General features: G+C 43.6%; 2 protein-coding genes across 2 annotated transcripts in view; one reads left to right on the top strand and one right to left on the bottom strand.

Annotated features, from left to right (window-relative positions):
* CHRNB4 (cholinergic receptor nicotinic beta 4 subunit) overlaps nucleotides 1-22298 on the bottom strand; it is a 35348-nt gene extending 13050 nt beyond the window's left edge. The window contains exons 1-2 of the mRNA XM_074964738.1: nucleotides 22163-22298; nucleotides 7025-7170 (exon numbers count right to left, since the gene is read on the bottom strand). Coding sequence (XP_074820839.1) covers nucleotides 7025-7170; nucleotides 22163-22217 — 201 coding nt within the window. The 5' untranslated portion in view covers nucleotides 22218-22298. The remainder of the gene's footprint in view (nucleotides 1-7024; nucleotides 7171-22162) is intronic.
* On the top strand, nucleotides 8818-19721 carry LOC141994627 (uncharacterized). The gene is made up of 3 exons (XM_074964859.1): nucleotides 8818-9455; nucleotides 10035-10265; nucleotides 19645-19721. The coding sequence occupies exons 1-3, from the start codon at nucleotides 8873-8875 to the stop codon at nucleotides 19719-19721; spliced, it is 891 nt and encodes a 296-aa protein (XP_074820960.1). The 5' UTR covers nucleotides 8818-8872.
* Nucleotides 22299-26874: the final 4576 nt, after the last annotated feature.

Raw genomic sequence — 26874 nt, 5'->3', positions numbered from 1 at the left:
TTTAAACCGTCTGTCTATTAATTTAATCAGGTGACGCCTAGTTGTTGTATTTATGTGAAGGCGTAAATAACACTTCCGTATTCACTTTCTCCATACCATTTGTGATTTTATAGATTGCTATCATATCTCCCCTTAGTTGTCTCTTTCCTAAAATGAACAATCCCAGTCTTTTTCATCTCTCCTCATATGGAAGTTGTTTCACACCCTTAATCATTTTTGTTGCCCTTCTCTGCACCTTTTCCAATTCTAATATATCTTTTTAAAGATGTGGTGACCAGAACTGCACAAATTATTCAAGGTGTGATATTTCCTGATTTATTATCTATCCCTTTCCTAATGATTCCTAACATTGTTAGCTTTTTTGACTGCTGCCGCACACTGAGCGGAAGTTTTCAGAGAACTATCCACGATGACGCCAAGATCTCTTTTTGAGTGGTAACAGCTAAATTAGATCCCATCATTTTGTATGTACAGTTGGGATTAATTTTTCCAATATGCATTACTTTGTATTTATCAACACTGAATTTCATCTGCCATTTTTTTGCCCAGTCAGTTTAGTGAGATCCCTTTTGCAGTCTGCTTTGGACATAACTGTCAAGTAATTTTGTATCGTCTGCAAATTTTGCCACTCACTGTTCACTCCCTTTTCCAGATCACTTATGAATATGTTGAACAGCACAGGTCCCAGTACAGATTCTTGGGGGACCCTGCTATTTACCTCTTTCCTTTGTGAAAACTGATCATTTATTCCTACCCTTTGTTTCCTATCTTTTAACCAGTTATTGAGTCATGGAAGGACCTTCCCTTTTATCCCATGACTGCTTAGTTTGCTTAAAAACCTTTGGTGAGGGACCTTGTTGAAAGCTTTCTGAAAGTTGAAGCACACTATATAGTTTGGATCACTCTTGTCTACATGCTTGTTGACTTCCCCAAAGAATTGTAATAGATTGGTGAGGCATAATTTCCAGTTAATAAAGCCATGTTGACTCTTCCCCAACATATGTTTATCTATGCATGTAATAACTTTTTTCTTTCAAACAATTTGTCTGGTACTGTAGTTAGGCTTACCAGCCTGTAATTGCCAGGATCACCTCAGGAGCCTTTTTTAAAAATAGGCATTACATTAGCTATCTTCCAGTCATCTGGTATGGAGGCTGATTTAAGTGATAGGTTACATACCACAGTAAGTAGTTCTGAGACTTCATATGTGAGTTCCTTCAGAACTCTTGGATGAACACCATCTGGTCCGAGCGACTTATTACTGTTTAATTTACCAGTTTGTTCCAAAATGTCTTGTACTGACACCTCAGTCAGATTTGTCACATAAAAAGAATGGCTTGGGTGTGAGGATCTCCCCCACATCCTCTCCTGTGAAGTGGTAGAGGGTCTCAGTCCAGTTCCTGGTGGACACATCACAAAAAGCCAACGTAACCGTCACTAATGTGTATCCTGGTAGGACGTCTCAACAAGATGTCAAAGACTGAATGGATATGGAGACCTATCTGGTTTCTTGTCTGTAGAGGTAGTTACTCTAGCTGTGGGAAGAGGCTCATTAGTGGAAGCCTCACCTGCTGCTTCTTATGCCCTACCCATTCTGTGGATAAACAGAAATCTCCTCAGTTCTGCACCTTTCTCCAGCATTAAATTCACAGGCACTGTACTCTCTAGAAATAGGTGAGTCGCTACCTGGCAATTAAATTGACCAAACCTCATTGACTCTCTTTTTCTTGTTAGTTGGCTGTAAACACAAAGGGGCCCTTTAAATTAAGTAGCTTGGCAGCCATCATAAAAGCAATTTGGATGGAAGATAAGGACAAAAAGATAATCAAGCTATCCTTAAATGTTGCTGCAGACCTGCAGGGCAATGGCAGAAAGTGGAGCTGGAGTGGTTTTTCAGATAAGAGACGCCAGTGAAAAGGGCCAAAAATACAAAGATAAACTAAATCAGTTAAGACTCAAAATTGTCCCTTAGCAATATTGCTAATTGCCTTTAAGTTCCCAGCCATTGCCCTGGGTTAGCCTTGTCTCACTAATTCCAATGTCATAGTTATCTCTAGAAATTGAGTCTGTGTCTTCAAATTAACAATGTTAGGTAAATAGAATATGTATAAGTAATAGCTAGATTATAATTTGTTTTTATTTTCTTTCTTGATCTTCTGTTTATTTTATTGTCTATTCTGCTTGGGACTCAGTTGGATTCAATACATCTATTCCTTCCTTCATTATTCGTCTGAGTTGATGCCACACTAGTTGGTCAGTGAGACTCTTGATCTCTCATTTTACAGGAAGATTTATCATAAAGATGCTCTAGATTAAATCATGTGAGGCCCTTTATGGGCCTGGATCCTGGAATTCCTTTCAGGACAGGAAGCAGGGTTGTAGGGTTGTTGCATTACTGTGACAATGTGAGTGGAGGCTATGCATGAGCAATAGTACATTTCAGGCTCCCTGCACTCTGCTCCCTATATGTAAGGGGATGGTTGCCCCCTTACTAACATTCAGTGGGGGTGTTTTGGTTGGTTAGCTCCGGGTGCTAAAAGGGGAAGGGTCGATGGGAAATCAGGACCCTGAGACTGACAGTCCCCAGGAACAATGGAGAGAGGTCAGTGCTCCAGGTCAGCCTGAAGGACAGGGCGGGCAGGCTAATCAGGGAGTCGGGAGGCCACAGGGGTCCCGTCGTCCTCTGTGTGAGCTGGAATTGCCTGGGTCAGACAGAGTGGGACCGACCTAAGGAGAAAGCAAGGGCCCAAGCGGAGCTGCGGAGCAGAGCCATGCCAGATCCAGAGGGGCCAGAAAAGCAACCCAGGAAGCAGGTCAGAGTTGGGAGCAGAGCCACAGAAGCAGCCCAGGGAGAGAGCAGATCCTGTGCTGGGAACAGAGCTGCAGCCACAGAGCCAGGTGTGGTGAGCAACTGTGGCCAGCCAACGGGGGACCCTGGGCAAAGGGCCCAGCGCAGAAAGACACCGCCAGCCAAGGGTCCTTGCAGGCCAGACTGGGAGGGGGATCTTAACCTGATGGGGGGCGCTGACGCTGGGAAGAAGGATCCCACCACCCAAAGCCTGGAGGTGTGTGGCCACCACCAGAACAAGTGTCTAACCCGCAGCATCCCTGCAGCACAGCCAGGGCCTGAGAAGGAGGCCTGGGACTTACAAGGAACAGACTGTGAACTGCCCTGGCATTCCAGAGACACTGTTTGTAATGTTCCCTGCCACAGAGCAAGGTGATGTGTTTTCCTTTACCTTTCCCATTTTTCCTTATTATTTTTAAAATTAATTGTTGATTTAAATAACTTGCATTTGCTTTAAATTGTATGTAATGATTAGTGGGTCAGGGAAGTGCCCAGTGCAGAGAGAGTACCCCGGAGTGGAGACACCCTAGCCCCTGTCCTAGGTGACCGCAGCAGGGTTGGGGGTCGAGCCCCCCGGAATCCTGGGCCCTGCCTTGTTGGGGTTACGAGGACTCTGCCAGACAGGAGAGTGGAAGGGGAGTCCTCAAGGGCAGGGAGGCCTCTGGGTAAAGGAAGTGGGAACGAGGACTAAGATCTTTTCGCTATCCCACCTCACTGGGGTAGTGCAGAAGCCAGGAAAGTTCCCCACAATAGTGGGACCATTCCCCCGCTTATATATAGGGTATGTCTACAGTGCAAATTAAGGTATAATTGTGGGGTAGGTAGGCATACCCAAACTAGATTTAATCTTGATAGCATGGGTAATGATGGCAGCGAAGACTCGGTGGTATGGGCTACCACCTCACTATATGCCTGCTGCTGACCCTGGGTATATACTCAGGTTGTTAGCCTATGCTGGGGTTCATATCGCTGTGTCTTCACTACTGTTGGTATGGGAGCTAGTTAAATTAGAGCTAAAGAAGGTATACCATACAATTGAACTGTAATTTACTGAGTAGCCGTACCCTAAGACCGTGTCTACACTAGGAAAGGGTGTTTTTTTAACATATGTTAACTAATGTGTTAAGATCTTATGTAGAGGATGCAGTTTAATTTGTGAAGTGGTCAAGGCAAACTCTAGGAATTCTCCAGGTAACACATATGGAAACTACAGCTTGTCTTCTCTTCCCTAAGATCTTAACGTGTTATCTAAGCTGTTAAAAACACCTCTTTTTCTAGTGTAGATATTGCCTAAGAGTTTGTCCGCACTAGTGTTTTTGACTGTTAGGTAAATGATTGCCATTTGATTTGCATTTGATAACATGCTTGTATGGTCAGGTCTGGATACTCCACAAATATTTGTGGTTTATCTTATCCTGAGCTCTAGGAATAAATGTCTGTGAAGTGTTCAGGCTAGATAATTTTATCTGTCTGTGCATTTATACCTTGTTCATCACCACAGTGTCTGATAAAAGGAGAACACACTGCTTTACTCCTACACAAACCCATAGTATGGCCTTGTTTCATTTGCACCCGGCCATTCAGATATATTGGGTGGAAGAGAGAACCAGATTGATCATGAGACAATAGCGACATCAAAGTGATTGGGGGCGGGGGTGGGCAGGGGGGAAGTTGCTCCAGAAGTTGTGAAAAGCCTTGTGTCTTTATATAAGCTTCAGAGGCAGTTGTTGAGAGCCTCTCCAATAGCACAGCAGGCTGTGTCAAGAAGGTGGACGTCTGCATCTGGGCTAAATATCACCAAGTGTAGGCACTTTGGCAAATTTAGAACAGATATCCTAATGCATGAAGGAGAAGGAAGAGCCTTTGGATAGGATTCCTTCCACACTTAGAGTTATATCATTAGCAATATAGTATGTCTAAGCTTTATGGGTCCGGAGCGCCCCTCCCTGTGAGCAGATGTGGGCATGTGTGTCTCTGGTACAGTCTGGATGACAGGGAGGGGCAGTGGCTTTGCTGCACATACCTTCCCTCTGTTGGAGCACATGGAAGTCTCCCTGGCATGGCTGGGCCTCTAAAGATGGAAGGGCAAAGATCCTGGAGGACTTCTGCCAGGAAATCCCTGAAGGTGGCGCTAATGCTCCTAAAAAGCACCATTAACTCTCTTAGGAAGCATCTGTCCCTATAGAAGAAGTGGTTGGAGCTGAGCAAATGGCAGTGCTGTGCTTAATCAATTCTTGCTGCCCTGTGGGAGGAAGGCCTTGCAGTGGCTCTGGAGGAGCTTGCTAACCCAAATGATGGTCTGGAATCAATGCACTTGCTGTTTACCCTATTGCTCCTGGGTTCTGTGAGGTTTGCAGACCATGCTTCCCCCTATTCTGTGAGTCTGCACTCTTTATTCCTTGTGGGAGGACCATGGGGACGCTCTGGAAGGGAACTCCGTCAATGTCGCCAGATGGAATCTCCTAGCAGAGGGGAACATCGGACCTACAATCCCTTTGTTTATATTAGAATATCTGTTGGGTAAAGAATTCCGTATATTCAAACGCATGCATTCATGCAGCTTCCTATTACTTCCATCGGTGTCTTTCTGCTTCCTGTCTTATATCAAAATTAGAAATATATGTCACTTTCCAACTTCAGAGTACTTTATAATTAATCACTAGTTCATCATTACAAAACCATGGCAGGTCACTCCTATGCCCATTTTACAGCTAGGGGGACTGAGGCAGAGTTCAAGACATAACCCTATTTATGGGCCAGATGCTTTTCCCACTGCAGTCAATAACAAAACCTCCATTGCCTTTATTGGTGCAGCATCCAGTCCTAGAATAGCTCTTAGGCATTGTGTATAAACCCCACCTGGGCAACAAGGGGTTAAGGTCCTACCTTGGATCTAGGCAGCCCTACCCTGCCACACCTGTAGGATATGCTCCAACTGGAGGAGGAGTTAAAAGGCTGGGGAACAGCTATTTTGGGGCAGACCAAGGAAGAGAGCAGACTCTGCAGCAGAGAGCAGAAAGAAGGCAGAAATTTCTCCCTAAGACAACTACCCAAAGGTCCCTCCCTGAGGGAAGGGAGGACCTGCCACAGAGACAGCCTGAGAGGAAAGCATTTCACTCTCCCCCTCATATGAGCTTTGGACTTTGGTAATTCCCTTAGGTTTTTTGTTTGGACTACCCCAGCAGGGGAAAGCCCCTTGGGCTGAGCTGGCCCAGGAAGGTGGGCCATACCCTGGGAGAAGGCAGTTGCCACCTGAGAAAGGGAGATACCATGCTGCATGCCACCACCAGAAGGTGCTTTGTGGGGGTGAATGGGCAGCCTTCATGCTGCCTTAACCCAGATGGTGACTTGGGACAATCGCAGGGGGGAGACAGGAAGTGGCCCAGGGAGGGCAGCCTTAAGCAGCCTCCGCTGTCAGATCACTGATAGCCCTCAAAGGGCCTTAGGTCGGAGCCCGGTGGAGTGGGAGGGCCCCGGGCTCCCCTACCAACAACCCCTCTGCAGGACATAGGCCTTAGCCCGAGCACTAGGTGACACTACCTGACCAACCAACCCCTGAGTGAGGACCACCATAGGCACATATTTAATTTTAAGAATGTGCTTGAACTCCATTTAAGTTAAAGCTCATGCAAAAGTTAAGCATATATCTAATTGCTGTCCTAAATAGGGATTAGGTAAGTCCTTTCCTAAGTGATTTGGTCTAGACCCCATAGAGATTCAGAGCTCTTGGACAGGAGTTCCTGGCCCTCACTTCTGTGCTCAGACCATACCACATTTTTTCACTGTACACAGCAAAAGATAATTTATCATTATACACATTATGGAGAAGATCATCATGTGCTGTAAATTGCTGTGGCTCTATTGAAGTTGATGGAACTATGCCAGATTGTGTCATCTAAGGATCTGGCTCTGTATTTTTCAGTACTGTATAGTTTAGAAATGAAGAGATCTCCTTTTGCCTGAATAAAGGTTATACTTACATATTCTGAATATTGCATGATGGACAAATAGATAATAAAACATATGTATCTTCCCATGTCACTTACGATGATATAAACCATATAATAACAGAGAGACAGTCATGCTAATACAATCTATCACCTACAGAGTGTGCTACCTCTTCAAAGTTCTGTACAAAGAGTAATGAATGAAAAGGCACATCTTATTCAAACTTACCACACTGATTAGCTGTGCCAGGGAAACCAGCAGTTCTATAGATACCAACTGCGAGGAGTTGACAGCAGGGCGAATTAACTTATTATACCTGGCAGGGCTCAGTAGGTGGTTCATTAGCTTCTCCTCAGCATCTGCTGCGTCGCTTCCTGTAAAACAGCACAGAACAGGATCCCAACACGAAGAAGAGATTACATTATGAAGCGAGCATTGCAGCGCAGAATCCTCATCCAAATCAAATAGGAAAAGCTCTAGATTTTTGAAAGATTCTAACTGAATGTGAAACAGAAGGATCTGGGTTTATTATGAAAGCCTTTGGGGACAAATTCTGCTCTACTGAAGTCAGCTTTGTTGGACAAGACATAAATCAAGGCAGAATTTACCCCTTTGCTTTTCATGTTAAAACTGGAAACTTCATCAGTGCAGCACCAAAGCAATAGGTACTCTCTGTGTTATGGTGTGAAATAGAAATTGGAAGTCCTTTTTCTTTGTTTTAGGAAGAGATTTTTGAAGACCCAGAAGACAGATGTCCAATCCCATTTGTGACTTGAAAATCTCCCCTTTAACTGTCCTAGAAGATGAAGGAGGAATCCCAGGCACATGTATGGTAGGAAAAGCATGCGCTATTTATAGGGAAGAGCCTGGGGATAAACTTTAGAAAGGTTTTCAAATGATTAAAGAGCACTATATATTTCTGGTTCTAGACTATTTTGATGAAGTATAGCAGAACCAAAAGCACTATTCTAGACTTGGGCCTTCTGACAGTTGGAAACAAAAACTGAGATATGGAGTAGCTATAATATTAACACTTTAAATTCTAGGTGACCAATTATTTAAGTGACTTGTGAAATATAACATCTGAGGGATTCCAGGTTATCAAGTAATCCAGAACATTTTCTATTAGTTGAAGTAGTCTATGGCACAACTCCAGAGATAATGAAATCCGTTATTAGGCTCTTGCTTATGTTCTCCAAGCTCCCAGTGTTGTCCTCTGCAAACTACTGTTGACAACATAATAGATTAAGAAGCAAATTCTGCTCTGAGTTACATGAGTGTAAATCTGGAGAAACTCCATTGACTTCAGTGGTATAACCCTGAGCAGAATTTGGGCCTAAATGATCAACACTGTTGCTGTTAGAGACCCCAGCAACTTCTCATAGGGATACAAATCCTCCACAGGAAGCAGGAAATTTATATAAGGGCTAGATTATTTTCCTAGTTAAAATTGTAAATGTAGAGTAACTCTGTTGAACTGGTGTGACTCCACTGACTGACGTAAATGGAGTTACTTTCTGATTTATACTGGTGTGAATGAGAAGACATTCTGGTCCAGGGGATAGAAATATCAGTAATTTAAATATCTTCTCCTCTTTCAAATAAGCAAGTAACTCTATCCCCAAAAAATCTGGGGAGAGGGGGAGGTAATCTGACCCTGGGTAATATTTATCTCCCTTACACCCTCTTCACGTACGTTCCCAATATTCCTAAAAACATAGCCCTGGTCTACACTAGGACTTTAGGTCGAATTTAGCAGCATTAAATCAATGTAAACCTGCACCCGTCCACACGATGAAGCCCTTTATTTCGACTTAAAGGGCTCTTAAAATCGATTTCCTTACTCCACCCCTGCCAAGTGGATTAGCGCTTAAATCGGCCTTGCCGGGTCGAATTTGGGGTACTGTGGACACAATTCGACGGTATTGGCCTCCGGGAGCTATCCCAGAGTTCTCCATTTTGACCGCTCTGGACAGCACTCTCAACTCAGATGCACTGGCCAGGTAGACAGGAAAAGAACCGCGAACTTTTGAATCTCATTTCCTGTTTGGCCAGCGTGGCAAGCTGCAGGTGACCATGCAGAGCTCATCAGCAGAGGTGACCATGATGGAGTCTCAGAATCGCAAAAGAGCTCCAGCATGGACCGAACGGGAGGTACGGGATCTGATCGCTGTATGGGGAGAGGAATCCGTGCTATCAGAACTCCGTTCCAGTTTTCGAAATGCCAAAACCTTTGTCAAGATCTCCCAGGGCATGAAGGACAGAGGCCATAACAGGGACCCGAAGCAGTGCCGCGTGAAACTGAAGGAGCTGAGGCAAGCCTACCAGAAAACCAGAGAGGCGAACGGCCGCTCCGGGTCAGAGCCCCAAACATGCCGCTTCTATGATGAGCTGCATGCCATTTTAGGGGGTTCAGCCACCCCTACCCCAGCCATGTTGTTTGACTCCTTCAATGGAGATGGAGGCAATACGGAAGCAGGTTTTGGGGACGAAGAAGATGATGATGATGACGAGGTTGTAGATAGCTCACAGCAAGCAAGCGGAGAAACCGGTTTTCCCGACAGCCAGGAACTGTTTCTCACCCTGGACCTGGAGCCAGTACCCCCTGAACCCACCCAAGGCTGCCTCCTGGACCCAGCAGGCGGAGAAGGGACCTCCGGTGAGTGTACCTTTTAAAATACTATACATGGTTTAAAAGCAAGCATGTGAAAGGATTACTTTGCCCTGGCATTCGCGGCTCTCCTGGATATACTCCCAAAGCCTTTGCAAAAGGTTTCTGGGGAGGGCAGACTTATTGCGTCCTTCATGGTAGGACACTTTACCACTCCAGGCCAGTAACACGTACTCGGGAATCATTGTACAACAAAGCATTGCAGTGTATGTTTGCTGGCGTTCAAGCAACATCCGTTCGTGTGTTATCCTCAGGAGAGTGAGATATAATCCATGGTCACCTGGTTGAAATAGGGTGCTTTTCTTCAGGGGACACTCAGAGGAGCCCATTCCTGCTGGGCTGTTTGCCTGCGGCTGAACAGAAATGTTCCCCGCTGTTAGCCACAGGGAGGGGGGAGGGTTGAGGGGGTAGCCACGCGGTGGGGGGAGGCAAAATGCGACCTTGTAACGAAAGCACATGTGCTATGTATGTAATGTTAACAGCAAGGTTTACCCTGAAAGAGTGTAGCCAGTGTTTTATAAAATGTGTCTTTTTAAATACCGCTGTCCCTTTTCTTTTCTCCACCAGCTGCATGTGTTTCAATGATCACAGGATCTTCTCCTTCCCAGAGGCTAGTGAAGATTAGAAAGAAAAAAAAACGCACTCGAGATGAAATGTTCTCCGAGCTCATGCTGTCCTCCCACACTGACAGAGCACTGACGAATGCGTGGAGGCAAATAATGTCAGACTGCAGGAAAGCACAAAATGACCAGGAGGAGAGGTGGCGGGCTGAAGAGAGTAAGTGGCGGGCTGAAGAGAGTAAGTGGCGGGCTGAAGAGAGGGCTGAAGCTCGAATGTGGCGACAGCGTGATGAGAGGAGGCAGGATTTAATGCTGAGGCTGCTGGAGGACCAAACCAGTATGCTCCAGTGTATGGTTGAGCTGCAGCAAAGGCAGCTGGAGCACAGACTGCCACTACAGCCCCTGTGTAACCAACCGCCCTCCTCCCCAAGTTCCATAGCCTCCACACCCAGACGCCCAAGAACGCGGTGGGGTGTCCACCGGCCAACCAGCCACTCCACCACAGAGGATTGCCCAAAAAAAAGAAGGCTGTCATTCAATAAATTTTAAAGTTGTAAACTTTTAAAGTGCTGTGTGGCATTTTCCTTCCCTCCTCCACCACCCCTCCTGGGCTACCTTGGTAGTCATCCCCCTATTTGTGTGATGAATGAATAAAGAATGCATGAATGTGAAGCAACAATGACTTTATTGCCTCTGCAAGAGGTGATCAAAGGGAGGAGGGGACGGTGGTTAGCTTACAAGGAAGTAGAGTGAACCAAGGGGCGGGGGGTTTCATCAAGGAGAAACAAACAGAACTTTCACACCGTAGCCTGGCCAGTCATGAAACTGGTTTTCAAAGCCTCTCTGATGCGTACCGCACCCTCCTGTGCTCTTCTAACCGCCCTGGTGTCTGGCTGCGCGTAACCAGCAGCCAGGCGATTTGCCTCAACCTCCCACCCCGCCATAAACGTCTCCCCCTTACTCTCACAGATATTGTGGAGCACACAGCAAGCAGTAATAACAGTGGGAATATTGGTTTCGCTGAGGTCTAAGCGAGTCAGTAAACTGCGCCAGCGCGCCTTTAAACGTCCAAATGCACATTCTACCACCATTCTGCACTTGCTCAGCCTGTAGTTGAACAGCTCCTGACTGCTGTCCAGGCTGCCTGTGTACGGCTTCATGAGCCATGGCATTAAGGGGTAGGCTGGGTCCCCAAGGATACATATAGGCATTTCAACATCACCAACAGTTATTTTCTGGTCTGGGAATAAAGTCCCTTCTTGAAGCTTTTGAAACAGACCAGAGTTCCTGAAGATGCGAGCGTCATGTACCTTTCCCGGCCATCCCACGTTGATGTTGGTGAAACATCCCTTGTGATCCACCAGAGCTTGCAGCACTATTGAAAAGTACCCCTTGCGGTTTATGTACTCGCCGGCTTGGTGCTCCGGTGCCAAGATAGGGATATGGGTTCCGTCTATGGCCCCACCACAGTTAGGGAATCCCATTGCAGCAAAGCCATCCACTATGACCTGCACATTTCCCAAGGTCACTACCCTTGATATCAGCAGATCTTTGATTGCATGGGCTACTTGCATCACAGCAGCCCCCACAGTAGATTTGCCCACTCCAAATTGATTCCCAACTGACCGGTAGCTGTCTGGCGTTGCAAGCTTCCACAGGGCTATCGCCACTCGCTTCTCAACTGTGAGGGCTGCTCTCATCTTGGTATTCATGTGCTTCAGGGCAGGGGAAAGCAAGTCACAAAGTTCCATGAAAGTGCCCTTACGCATGCGAAAGTTTCGCAGCCACTGGGAATCGTCCCAGACCTGCAACACTATGCGGTCCCACCAGTCTGTACTTGTTTCCCGAGCCCAGAATCGGCGTTCCACAGCATGAACCTGCCCCATTAGCACCATTATGCATGCATTGGCAGGGCCCATGCTTTCAGAGAAATCTGTGTCCATGTCCTGATCACTCACGTGACCGCGCTGACGTCGCTTCCTCGCCCGGTAGCGCTTTGCCAGGTTCTGGTGCTGCATATACTGCTGGATAATGCGTGTGGTGTTCAATGTGCTCCTAATTGCCAAAGTGAGCTGAGCGGCCTCCATGCTTGCCTTGGTATGGTGTCCGCACAGAAAAAAGGCGCGGAATGATTGTCTGCCATTGCTCTGACGGAGGGAGGGGCGACTGACGACACGGCTTACAGGGTTGGCTTCAGGAGGCTAAAATCCACAAAGGCGGTGGCTTTACATCAAGGAGTAGTTCAGGCAGGACTTCACGGAGGGTTCCAATAAGAAATGGTGCACCTAAGTTATTGTTCTTATTGGAACAAGGAGGTTAGCCTGGCCTCTGATTGATACATGGCTAGATCTACCTCGCAGCACCTTCTCTGTGAGTGACTGCAGTGTGACTTAGAGGAATGAGTCCCCTAGACAGGGGAGGAGGCAAATGAGTACAAAACAAATCTGGTCTATTTCTTGTTTTGATCCACTCCATCTATCTTTTACATCTTTGGCTGGCAGCAGACGGTGCAGAAGGACTGCAAGCCATCCACATCTCATGGCTGCTCGGCAGAAGATGGTACAGTACGACTGCTAGCCATCCTCATCTCTTGCCTGCCTGGCAGAAGATGGCACAGTACGATTGCTAGCCATCGTCATCTCTTGCCTGCCCGGCAGAAGATGGTACAATACGATTGCTAGCCATCGTCATCTCTTGCCTGCCCGGCAGAAGATGGTACAATACGACTGCTAGCAATCCGTATTGCCTGCCTGCTCACCATTAGACGGTTCAATACGACTGACTGCAGGACTAAAGAGAATGACCTGGTCAAGTCACCAAAAATTTAGTCCCTGCGCCCATGTCTGCCCAGGCGCTCCCAGCCGACGTGGCCAGGAGCACCTCGGACATGACGAGGACGGGTACCAGTCATACTGCACCGTCTGCTGCCAGAAGGCAATGGGTTGCTGCTACTGTGTAGCAATGCCGTACCGCGTCTGCCAGCATCCAGGAGACATACGGTGACGGTTACCTGAGCGGGCTCCATGCTTGCGGTGGTATGGCGTCCGCACAGGTAACTCAGGAAAAAAGGCGCGAAACGATTGTCTTCCCTTGCCTTCACAGAGGGAGGGAGGGAACGGGGGCCGGACAACATGTACCCAGAACCACCCGCGACAATGTTTTAGCCCAATCAGAGTGCTCCATTGGGCTGCTCTGGACAGCACTCTCAACTCAGATGCACGATTGTTTGCCGTTGCTCTGACGCAGGGAGGGGCGACTGAGGACACGGCTTACAGGGTTGACTTCACGGAGGGTTCCAATAAGAAATGGTGCACCTAAGTTATTGTTCTTATTGGAACAAGGAGGTTAGCCTGGCCTCTGATTGATACATGGCTAGATCTACCTCGCTGCACCTTCTCTGTGCGTGACTGCAGTGTGACCTAGAGGAATGAGTCCCCTAGACAGGGGAGAAGGCAAATGAGTACAAAACAAATCTGGTCTATTTCTTGTTTTGATCCACTCCATCTATCTTTTACATCTTTGGCTAGCAGCAGACGGTGCAGAAGGACTGCATGCCATCCACATCTCATGGCTGCTCAGCAGAAGACGGTGCAATAGGACTGCTAGCAATCCATATTGCCTGCCTGCTCACCATAAGACGGTTCAATAGGACTGACTGCCGGACTAAAAAAAATGACCTGGTCAAGTCACTAAAAATTTAGTCCCTGCGCCCATGTCTGCCCAGGCGCTCCTGATCGACCTCACACAGGCGACCAGGAACACCTCGGACATGACGAGGACGGCTACCAGTCGTACTGTACCGTCTGCTGCCAGAAGGCAATGGGTTGCTGCTACTGTGTAGCAATGCCGTACCGCGTCTGCCAGCACCCAGGAGACATACGGTGACGGTTACCTGAGCGGGCTCCATGCTTGCGGTGGTATGGCGTCCGCACAGGTAACTCAGGAAAAAAGGCGCGAAACAATTGTCTGCCCTTGCTTTCACGGAGGGAGGGAAGGAAGGGGGGGACTGACGATATGTACCCAGAACCACCCGCGACAATGTTTCAGCCCCATCAGGCATTGGGATCTCAACCCAGAATTCCAATGGGCAGCAGAGACTGCGGGAACTGTGGGATAGCTACCCACAGTGCAACGCTCCGGAAGTCGACTCTAGCCTCGGTACTGTGGAAGCACTCCGCCGAGTTAATGCACTTAATGCACTTCTGTGGGGACACACACACTCGAATATATAAAACCGATTTCTAAAAAACCGACTTCTATAAATTCGACCTTATTCCGTAGTGTAGACATACCCTAAGTCATTGCAAAGCAGTTATGTGCAGTAAAAGCCATTAAGCATTACAAATGTTTCACATTTATAATACATTAGGGTAGCATGTTCAATACACTGTAGCATGTCAGTAAGACTCAAAGAGGAACAGTCATCAGAAAGCTTGTATCCAATAATCCTCCAAGTGGTTGAGTTGCTTATATCTGAAGAGTTGCTTAATTTGACCTAGAATTGGGCTAAAATCTCTTGAGAACAGGCTTTCTCTTGAGAATCGTGGTACTTTTGGATTATACCCAGGTTAGAAATGCTACAAGAAGAGCCTCTCAGTATTTTTGCTTCTGATTTAAATGAGGAAAATGTAGGATATAATCACCCAAACACTTTCACATCTCAGAGCAGGATCTGTTAAACCTTTCTGGAGAGGTTGAGGTGAATATTAGCATTGCTCATTCCCTTAAGAACCAGCATCTAGCAAGGCATTGATAGCGTAGCAAATTTACACAATGCATGACAGAAATGTATACCATCTCTCTCTGCAAATATGTCCATGGTGCACACTCACGAGCTTAGCCTCACACCTTTAATTACTTTACTGACATTTCCATGGGAGAAGATGAGATATACAACAAGCAGTGATCAGTGCCTGTGTCTGAAAAGACGAAGCTAAGCAAAATGCAAAGTATTCACTTTGCATATTTTCCACTGTGAAAAGAGAGAGATTTGTGAAATTTTACAAACGCAAAAATTGCAGAAATATCAACATCCTCTGCTCACAACATTCTTTTTGCCAGTAAAAAAAAAATTATTCAGATCCAACCTGATTGGCATTGACCCAAAGAGGAAAAATCTCTGGTAAGCCATGAATCTTCTAGGACAGTGTTCTTTCCATGCCTCAGATCCTAGTTTGCCAGTCTGGTGGGTCACTGACACCCAGATGGGGTTGGTAGAGTGGTGTGTGATGTCTTTTCAGCCAGTGGACTGCCTAAGATGACATTGCAGTCTCAAGCATTGGAATTCCCAACAGTCAATGGTGTTGACAGCAACAAGGTGTTTCATACAGGCACTATATTTTTCACTCTAAAAATCCAGGGAAAAGTTGGTTTCTTCATCAAGTAGGATTTTTTTTCACAGAGCCCTAAGAAAAAGAAATTATACCTCCTTTTGGTGATTTGTGTAGCCTCTGGTAATTTTAAGGTGTAATAGCTATAAAAGACAAGATGCCAAATTATCTTCACATTTACATCATTGCTACCCCATTGAAGATGTACCTTAGTAAGTGAGAGGACAGTTTGGCTCATGGGACATGTGGGTATGTAAGTTAGGGCTCACATATGGGCCATCGATTTGACATGGTAGTCACTACAATCGGGTGATGGGGCATTCAAGAGCCAACTTGAGTATCCATATGCAGTGTGTTGACAATGTGCACATTTTATTAATCTTTATATTCGGCTCACAGTATGCCTGAACTAGGAATGCCATGTAAGCACACTTTTGAACATGTCCATTTGGATAGGAGAGCCAGCTTAGATTTGAATTCAAGACAGATGCTATATACTGTATAGGATCTTAAAGATCATTGAAAAAAAGTGAAGATTTCCCCTGCCCTTTAGAAAAAGCTCTGCTTGACATTTAACATCTTGCTTACTTTATGAGCTAGAAGTGCCACTTTGAGATGTCTGTTGCAATGACCACTCAGTGTGTGTTCTGTAGCTCTCCAGCTCTGAAAATACTATCATAACAAGAGACAACCATGTGATCAGTTACCAAATGTGATCAAAATAATTCAGACTGAATTGCTCAGGTCAAGAACTTCCAGACAAGTAGCAGCCAGGTGGGAAAAGATTTTTATTTACTGTTGAGTTATTGCTCTGTATGTCATGGTATCCATTTCTACAGAAATGCATAGGATAAGTGTAACAGTCATTCAAAATGTTTCGCGAGACCTCGTTATCTAATGCAGATGGTAAAAAGCTGAGCTAGCAGTTCATTCCTGTGTCTGTCTCTTTACTCTCAGTCACAGCAGCAAGAGTAACAAATGCAAGCCCTATACTATTTCGCCAAAATGGAAAATTGAAAACATACGTCAAAATTGTTAGCATGCTGCCCTTTCATCCGTTACTCCAGTGCATGCTGGGACAGCTTCAAGTGGGTAGGGAAAGGGTGTGACTTGTTCTCATCCAGAAGAGTGTTGATGTTCCACTGCTGTTCTTAAAGAGCTCAGATGCAATAGTAAAGCTGTTTTTTTGTTGTTGATTACTATTAATGAACTATTACATATAACATCACCTCTTTGGCAACAAATCACAGTTCTCTCCTTTCTTCTTGTGGAAGTGATGGGCCGGTACCACTGGTGTTTCTCTTCCCTAGGGCTGAGTTACATATTCTGGCAATTGACTGCTCTCTGGGTAGACACAGAATAATAAAGTTAATGATGATGATGATCATACCTAGCCTTTCTACAGCATGTTTCAGTTGACTGAAACTCCTATTGATTTCAGTGAGAATTGCACTGAAATGACACACTCAAGGTCAAAGACTGAGTCCGTAACAGAACAAAAGCCAACATACTATCTGGAAATAGGTGCAGGATCCTTGACACTCCTTCTACCCACTCCTCCCCATGTCAACTCTAACCCCTAGCTCATGCTCCAGCCTGGGAACTGTATAGAAAAGTATCATTTTCTTCTTTTGAATGTCAAAAAGTTTGTTCAGTTTGCCTCTTTTCCTCATTATTAATAGCTGCCTGTTCCTAGCTGCTGATATTCACAAAGTCCTGCAGTGAAAAATTCCACCAAGTTTTTTGTACTGTGATTAATTTCACTGCTGGGATGCTTTCAGGGTAATTTTTCTGTTATGCAAATGTTGTCTTTGGTGTTTTTTCTAATATGTTATGGACACGAAAGGCCAGATTCTGCCCTTCAGTAAGGCCCCTGAGCTTCTCTGGCACTATAACAGAGCTGTAAAGTTGCACTAAACTGGCAGCTGAAATTTCTCTGAAATAGAGGAGTACACCTCAGTTGGTGTAGAGCTGGTGTAACTGCCTTTGCATCAGCCCCCCTCCCAGACTGCCAGCTGGTGTATGGGGCTGGACTTAGAATATGTGGCTAGAGTGCCGATTCTCCAGTGATCCCCAACCAGTGTAATTTAGACTGCTCTAAGGTACACCAGGGCCAGACTGGTCCCTGGCAGCCCCAGCAATTGGTAAGCACAAAGGTGGCTTTAAGCCCCCTTGCCCACTTTCCTCATCCTTTTCTCTGGAGAAGCTGAGGATCTAACCCAAAGAACATAGCATACTCCACTACCTTATGCCTAGAATTCCCACTCAGTGAGGTTTTGTAATGAGACAGAAAACCAACTGTGTCTTTCAGTGACACCATTCAGATCTTTCCATCCTGAGACTCATTTGAGAGTCACAAAGCACTTAGCTAGCTTTTCATTTTTTATATTCTATGAAGTTGGTGAAATTCAGGTCAAATAAATCAGTGGGATTTAAGCGCTTATTTAAACTAAGCATGTGTTTGAGTGTTTTGCTGAATCAGCATCTCAATCATGACCTACAGCACCGGTGCTGCCTCTGTTCAGGGACTCTCTTGAGCAAAGACTGTCAACTGTATGGTTTCAGAGTAGCAGCCCTGTTAGTCTGTATTCACAAAAAGAAAAGGAGGACTTGTGGCACCTTAGAGACTAACCAATTTATTTGAGCATAAGCTTTCGTGAGCTACAGCTCACTTCATCGGATGCATTCAGTGGAAAATACAGTGGGGAGATTTATATACACAGAGAACATGAAATAATGGGTGTTACCATACACGCTGTAAGGAGAGTGATCACTTAAGATGAGCTAATACGAGCAGGAGAGCAGGGGGCGGGGGGGGGGGAAGAAAACCTTTTGTAGTGATAATCAAGGTGGGCCATTTCCAGCAGTTGACAAGAACATCTGAGGAACAGTTGGGAGAGAGGGGGAATAAACATGGGGAAATAGTTTTACTTTGTGTAATGACGCATCCACTCCCAGTCTCTATTCAAGCCTAAATTAATTGTATCCAGTTTGCAAATTAATTCCAACTCAGCAGTCTCTTGTTGGAGTCTGTTTCTGAAGTTTTTTTGTTGAAGAATTGTCAGTTTTAGGTCTCTAATCGAGTGACCAGAGAGATTGAAGTGTTCTCCGACTGGTTTTTGAATGTTATAATTGTATGGTGGATACATGGTAGGAGAAGACTGCCACATTTATTTTGAGCAGTCATGGCTTGAACCCAGGGCTCTATTCCTGAAATACACTAACGTACTGATACTAACAGTGTGTATCTGCATCAGCCATAAAGACTATGGGCTTTTGGTCCACCAGAAGCAGCAGGGCAGCATGGCTAGATTATATTGAGGCTGTTCTATTTCCTATGAATCCAAGCAACTCTAATATGTTACAGTGGAGGCTGTCTCTTTGTGCCAGATGCCCTTTTCCCATTGACTACAGTAGTGCAGGATTGCACCAGAATACTGTATAAAGTGGATGTTTCATGTTGCAACTTTTGTTATTTCCTCGTATGCTCCAGAAAGAGAATTGTAATGTCCACATTTGAAATCGGTATTCAGCTTTAACACTTCTGATCCCACCCTTCTCACAAGCCTTTCTGTGAGCATTGGTTTTAGACAATCTTCAGTTAGAATATCTTGAAACCTGTGTTTTCTTTCTCCCATGTGAGCGATCTACTTAAGAATTGTTCTTATGTGATGAATCACCAGAAAAAAATAAGATAACTGTAGCTCTGCACATCAGAACAGACTCCACAAAAATGTTCCAAATTATTTGAAAAGTTTTGCAGGCCAATGCTTCTGGGTGGCTGTTTTTGTTTTGTTTTCAGTCAAAAAACATAGTACCATATGAGATTTTAATATCATATTCATACTAGCTGTGGCATTTCTAAATCCAAATCTGTCTCATCAAAGGCCTAACAAGATAGAATTGTGCTGATCCATGCTGAACTCTGGGCTTGCTTTCTTTTCTTTTCTATTCTATCTTCTCATTAATATAGAGTAAAAATATCTATATAGTGAAGAAAGTGAGAAATACTACAGCCCCAGAGTGATTAATTTTAATTGTGTGTTTATTAGAGGTGATGTCTTGAGGTAGTTGAAAAGAGCATCTCTCTTTAAACACAAAGATGTTTTAAAATCAGTGAGGTAACTTCAATGTATAAATAGTCTCAGCAACAAACCTAGTGCTCTAGCTTCTTTGTATAAGAAAGCCAGATAGAAATGGAGTGCAGTTTGGTATGAATTAAATGGAGCTGAGTGACCCCTGCTAACAAATTTCAGTGCATATATCTTTGTTAATTCTCTATATTAGTGTTCACACCCCTGTCTGAGATTATTCCAGCAAATGAGTTTACTCCCTGCGATATCTGCTTGAATGGCCAATGGTAAATGAATACTGCAGAATATTTGCAGAAGGTGAATTTTGAATTTGTGTTCATGAGTATTCTCCATTGGAAATCTGATTCTAAACCTTATCTGCATCCAAGTAGGAAACCAAAACATCCCATGGGACTTGAGTCCAATCAGAACAGCTCATGTTTGGAATATCAAATATTTGCAATGAATTGTTCACAAATGAGTTACAGACTAAGAATTATTTTGGGAAAGTCTTATGCAAATATTTTCAAACAATGAGTACATTTAAGAAACTATCAGCTGCTCTTGGGCAAGTCACAAGCAAGGTAATGAGAAGGAACTCTTTGAATAAATGATTCTTATGAATTATCCATTCATGTCTAGCTTTAAATGACAAATCATCATTCAGATGCACAGATAGGATGCCACTAGATGTCACCAGCGCCTTGACTTAAAGATTCCAGGATGAAACTATGCCTGCAAGTAGTGTCTAAAAATTATTTTTGTTCCTGAGCCGGTTTTATAATCTACTTTCTGTTTGCCAAACTACATATTAATTGGATGGCACCTAATGAAAGCAAAATAGCCAAGTGGACAAGGTCCTATATATTTCACAATGTCAGTGGCAATGTATTTCAAACTTTTTCTTTTTTTAAGTGCTTCTTTCCTTGACAAAATGTTTTCCAAATGGCAGTAACCAACAAAAATGTTGCATTTGAGTAGACAGATGCTTTTGGACAAACGATTGTAACAAGAATAATCAAGCAGCTCTAATTAGGAGGTGTACATATTTTTTTCACATATTGAAAACAGAAATGGGAAAAACAGTTAGGGCCAGATCCTCAGCTGGTGCAAATTGTCATAACAGCAGTGGACACGCTACAGTACAATGAAAGAAAATCCAAACTGGTATGTAACTTACAATATACCTTTCAGCGGCAAGGTTTTTTTCCACAGCTCATTTGCTACGACAAATTCCTTCCACGATATTTTGCATTTCATACTAAAAGAAACAAAATCGTATGTTTTATTAAAGCATCAGTGTAAAGTTTCTCTTTTACATGATCTAGCATTTAATAATGTAAAATGAGATTGAAATAGCTACTCACCACCTTCAACAGCTGGTCACTTTGAGAACATCACAACAAACATGTTGGATCGATTTCCACAGAATGAAGTAAGGAGTAAAGTTGGCAGCTACAGTTGAGTGCCCTGTGAACACCTTCTAAACTGCAAAACTAAACATAAATCACATTTCCTTTGTTTTCCTGACTTTTGAGACCTTTTAACAAATGTTGAATCATATTTAGAAATGGCATGTTGTTCCATGTGTAGAGTAACTTCTTTTGTTTTTCTTTCCTTCCCCCTGCAAAATGACTAAATGGACTATGGTAACTTGCCAGATTCTCTCTTACTGTCAGGGAAGAGAAATAAGAATGTTCCATTGTCTCCTCTTACATTATTTACTGACATTGTTATTACTTCTCAAAATATTCTATGTAAAATTATTTATTTATGTAAAATCCATTGCTGTTGCATTATAGTGTGGTATAGAATTAATGCCGGTTGTTCCAATACAGAGTAGCATCTAATGGAGCCTCATTTTAAAGTTCGTTTTAATTTCCAATAAAAAATTAATGCAAAGCAATAGCAAATATTTACAGGGCTCAAAGCTTGTCTTCTTAATTTCTTTTTTTGTTAAATCTAAACTAGGCCTCACTCCTCAAATATTATGTTTCAAAACAGATTTTTTTTAAACTACATTTTATGAATAAAGTAAGAAAATGCTGGGTGCAGAAATAACAATGATCAGAAGGGAAGGTTAGTCATTTGGGAATCAGACTTTCATTTCTACCACCACCACTAAACTAATACTCTTGCCTGATTTTTGTGTCTCTGTGTTGGCTAAATTCTGTATATGAAAATAGGGGTAGGCTATAGTAAATGGTCTTAATATATGATTGAATACTTTAACATATATTTACATAAACTTAATTTAAACAATATTTAAATACTATTAATCAAGTATTTAGGTAACAAGGACTCTGGGAAATAAACAAATCAGAAAGCATAAGGAAATATTTGCCTTGTTCTTGTAGAATCAGTTGTGCGATACATTATTTGAAGCCACGCTTCTCTCCTTACTATTTACAGTCACTCTAAACACATCCCCATCACTATCACAGATGATCCAGGCAGCATCTATAGGAATATTATTCCGTGATCATAGTTTCCTACTGACTTTGGCTTTTATTGAGTTATGTTAAATCCAGGTTACCATTGCTACATCTTGGTTTCATTAATACCACACAAGACAAAACAGCACTAAAATAACAGATTTCATGCATCTTTCTGACGACTGTAAACTATCCCCCTGGAAGTTAGAGACATTTTGAAATCAATAACCCCATTGCTCCCTCCTCTTCCCTGAATGCCACAATTGTTCTACAAACTCTATCCAAAAAGACACTCACCGTTAAAAGAAAAAGAAACCACTACAAAGAGAAAGAACCTGTGTGTATTCCTCATGGCAATAACAAGAGGATGTGAATTACTGTTCTTCAGTCGAGACTGCTGAGGATAGGCGCAGCTGTCTGGGTTGCACAGGCATGAGAGATAAAAGCAAACCTGAGCCTTGGAGATATTAACTCTCTGGAAAGAGAGAGACAGTAGGACCCAGCAGATCTGATCTGCAAAGTGGAGCTTTCATGAGCATGGGGATCCCTCCCCCTTTAAAGCTGTTTAAAGAACCAGAGCAAGAGCAAAAGCATGTGAAAAGAAGAAACATAATGTGCTAATATGAAAAAAGCAAGAGGGGAGTATAACGGCCAGTAAATAAACAAGGTCTGTAATATATAATAGCAAGAATTATGCATTTGTCTAACATTTAAATAGCTTTCTCATTAGTGGATGCATTGGAGTTGGCAGGGGATGGCTGGCTGGGAAAGAGCTAGAGATAACTGTGTTCCAGAAGCCCAGCTAATGAAACTCACATAAGTGAATTAAGGCCCAAATATTAGGATCACTTTTTGCATTAGTGGAAAAGTTGGTCATCTACCACCAACCTATTTCCTCTCCAAAACCCAGACGGTATGTGTTCTGTTTCAGCTAGATCTCTGAAAGCCCAAGGAAGTTTCAGGAGGCGCATGCATTGTGATTAACATTAATAGGAATTGTAAAAGGGAGGTTAAATCAGCCCAGTGAGAAATAATAGTACCAATAATAAAGACACTGTTGAGCGGTAGTAGGGGAAGTCAGGAGAACTCTGTGCCGGTCATTGTTACTGTTTGGAGAGTTCACATCCGGTAACAGTATATGAAGGGTAGAAAATGTTATGTATTGTGGAGTTACAGTGAAGAGTCATGAATCAGGGATGGGGGAAGGAGAGCTCACCTACTCTTTAAGGACAGAGAGAATGAATGATAGATTATTGCTCTCTAATTATTGCCCAGAAGTCCAAAAGTATTGCTCAATTTTTGTGCCTCTTCATCTATTTTAATTGCTAAACTTCTTACATGTATGGAAGGTAACTTTGTGCATGGTCTGATTTTTACTCTTTTTTTATTGATATCTTAAAGCTTGTATAAGGAGCTTTGAGATAAAAAGCTCTATATATGTACCAAGAATTACTGTTGTGTTAATGTCCATATCCTCCAAAAGTAGTCACTTGTAATGCGTCTCCTCTTATCTAGATCCTCAGCTATGCCTTGGTAATCTGTTGTTATTTACATTACGGTAATGTCAAGAAGCCAAATCAGGGATCGGGGCCTCATTACGCTATGTTCTACACTGTAATAAGTTGTTATATCACTCTCTTACTTTCTCTCTCCTTTTTATTCCCTGTACGTTGTGTCTAAGTTTAACTGATTTGAGCAGGAGTTAGTAAATGCAATTTGTACTTCAAGAACACTGTAGGGAGTTTAGAGAAGGACACTGAGAAGAGAGAGACAGGATGGAGGAGCTGTGAATTTATCTATGTCTGAGTGGATAAAAAAGCCACTGCAAGCCAAGTGATTGCATTTTAATCCTACTTTTTGCAATCAAAATATAACACTGTCCTTGCCCCTTTCCTGCAGCCTTCAATTAAGCTCTTCCTTACAGTTCTAGATATTATTTCCACCAGAAGACCAGCTCTTTGTGCAAGTTGTAACCCATACCATGTGTCCCAAATGGATTTCTCATACCGTACCCCTCCACTTCACATTACCTATCAAAACATGCATTCAGACTGGTATATTTTATTGTTCTGTGTGTGAAAGGCTGTGTTAGAGGCCTGTGAATCATATGATTCCTACATCTCTGATCTTATCTGGCAATCATGGCTTTAGTAATATTTAGGGAACTGTGCTCAAGACAGCTGTGTCAGCCTTGCCATTCTCTTCAGCTTTTGAGGTTGTAGTGGAGCAAAGTGTCACTCTGCTGGGAGAAAAACACAAATGTTTGTTTTATTTTTATCCTCTCTGCTTCTGGCCCTCTTCTCCCTAAAGGAAAGACCTCCATCTGCCAACTGAATATAGCTCTGGGCTTCGGCAGCAGTCGTATTAGTAATGGATTTGTGGACCCTGGAGTCATCTTGCACCATCTCTGTACCTATATCCTTCCTGCAGACAGTTCACACAGAATATTATATTACTTCACTGGTTTATGTGATACCACAGAATGGGCGATCTGTGCTGAACAATCAACAGGTCCATATTGTGAAGAGCTTACAGTCTAAAGCCATGAGAAAGCAGGGGACATATCAGAACAAACATAGAGTAGATATGGCCATGCTAGCTCGAATACTTCAGAGTGGGTGAGTCAGAATAGGGTGAATGTGAGTGGTCCAGAGTAGCCGAAGGATTCCTAATCTCTCACTGACTGTGCTACTGCTCCATAGCTGGTGGAGCTGGAATCAGATAAGGAAAGCAGAGAACAGGCAGACAGATTTTCTTCTGTTGTGTTCTGTTCCTTACTTTGCCATTAACATCTTGTGTGACCCTGAGGACAAGTCATTTAAACTCTCTGTGCATCATTTTAGCCATATGTACATTGATTCCCCACCGAGATGTTGTGGGGCTTTCGTAGTGTGTATTGAGCCTTGAGATCCTGAGATGAAAGGCCTTTCTACCAGACGTTTTAGTATCCAGTATTGTGGAGTCACATACTAATGTTCTGCACAAGCAGTGAAGATTGGAGGGAAGAAATCTATCCATTTAATTGACCTAACTGCAGAGATCTGACCTGCATTCTTTCCACCCCCAAAACTTCTTTTGATTTCAGTGGACAGTTTGAGTACATAAGGAATTCAGGATCACAATGTGCCCAAGAATTGAGCAGGGATCTTGGCAGATTTATCACTGTGTTTTCAGGCTGCCCCTTGTATTACTTAAGAACAAGCCACAGATACTGAAGCTAGCTGAGCAGAAGCAGCCTGAAGCATAGCTGGCATCCCTAATGAGACTGGTACAGATACAAGAAGAACACCGCAAAAAGAAATTGCTTCCAAGTGAAAAAAACACCATTTCCCTCAAGTAGTTATAATGTTGAACTGAAATTTAGGTTATAGTGTGTGGTTAAAGTGAATTGAAGAAAAACTTCAGATTGGCTTGGTAAATATTTGAACTAGCAGAATGGCTATCACTTTACTGCTGAAAATTGCTACAGAAAAATGTCTAATGGGAAAGTAAATATATCAATATTTGCATTTCTGTAGCACCTTCCATCTGAGTGAACATTAATTAATTAATTAAACCTGGGTCATGGCGCATCTAATCAAAGTCAAGGGATGTTTTCCTCAGCTCTGTGTGATCAAATGGAGGGGTCTCCCACGGTCTTAAATAGACTTTCTCTTGTGGGTGGAGACCCCCTCCTTTCTCCTTTGCAAAGTCCAGCTCCAAGATGGAGTTCTGGAGTCACCTGAGCAAGTCACATGTCCATGCATGACTCACAGTTTTACAGGCAGAAGCCATGGTATCTTGAATGTCTCCAGGAAGACTTCTTATGTGGATTGGAGCATTCCAAGACGCATTGTTACTTAAGTGCTTCTTCACTGGGCACTTAACTTTACGAATTCCTTTCTCCAGTAACTGACCAAATGCTTTACTAAGGTTATTTAGTAATCAAGCCAGTACATGGCCAATATTCATAACTTCGAATACAAAAATGATACATGCATACAAATGGGATAAATAGATTCAGTAGATCATAACCTTTGCTTAGATATGTTACATGGCATATGTAGCATAGAACATATTCCAATTATGTCATATATATTCATAAGCATATTTCCATAAAGCCTTATGGGGGGCACTGTCACAGAGGCAACCTAGTGACAGAGGATGTGGAAAAAGCTAATGTACTCAATGCTTTGTTTTGCCTCTGTCTTCACGAACAAGGTCACCTCCCAGACTACTGCACTGGGCAGCACAGCATGGGGAGGAGGTGACCCGCCCCCTGTGGAGAAAGAAGTGGTTTGGGACTATTTAGAAAAGCTGGACGAGCACAAGTCCATGGGGCTGGATGCGCTGCATCCAAGGGTGCCAAAGGAGTTGGCGCATGTGATTGCAGAACCATTGGCCATTATCTTTGAAAACTTTGGTGATCGGGGGAGGTCCCAGATGACTGGAAAAAGGCTAATGTAGTGCCCATCTTTAAAAAAGGGAAGGAGGAGGATCCAGGGAACTACAGGCCAGTCAGCCTCACCTCAGTCCCTGGAAAAATCATGGAGCAGGTCCTCAAGGAATCAATTCTGAAGCACTTAAAGGAGAGGAAAGAGATCAGGAACAGTCAGCATGGATTCACCAAGGGCAAGTCATACCTAACTAATCTAATTGCCTTCTATGATGAGATAACTGGCTCCGTGGATGAGGGGAAAGCAGTGAACATGATATTCTTTGACTTGAGCAAAGCTTTTGATACAGTCTCCCACAGAATTCTTGCCAGCAAGTTAAAGAAGTATGGGCTGGATGAATGGACTATAAAGTGGATAGAAAGCTGGCTAGATCGTCGGGCTCAACAGGTAAGTTTGCAGATGACACTAAACTGGGAGGAGAGGTAGATACGCTGGAAGGTAGGGATAGGACACAGAGGGACCTAGACAAATTAGAGGATTGGGCCAAAAGAAATATGATGAGGTTCAACAAAGACAAGTGCAGAGTCCTGCACTTAGGACAGAAGACTCCCATGCACCGCTACAGACTAGGGA

Source organism: Natator depressus, chromosome 10 (genome assembly GCF_965152275.1).
Source record: "Natator depressus isolate rNatDep1 chromosome 10, rNatDep2.hap1, whole genome shotgun sequence".
Taxonomy (NCBI): Eukaryota; Metazoa; Chordata; order Testudines; family Cheloniidae; genus Natator; species Natator depressus.
The sequence above is the reverse complement of the archived record's forward strand: the minus strand, read 5'-3'. Positions and strand labels throughout refer to the sequence as shown.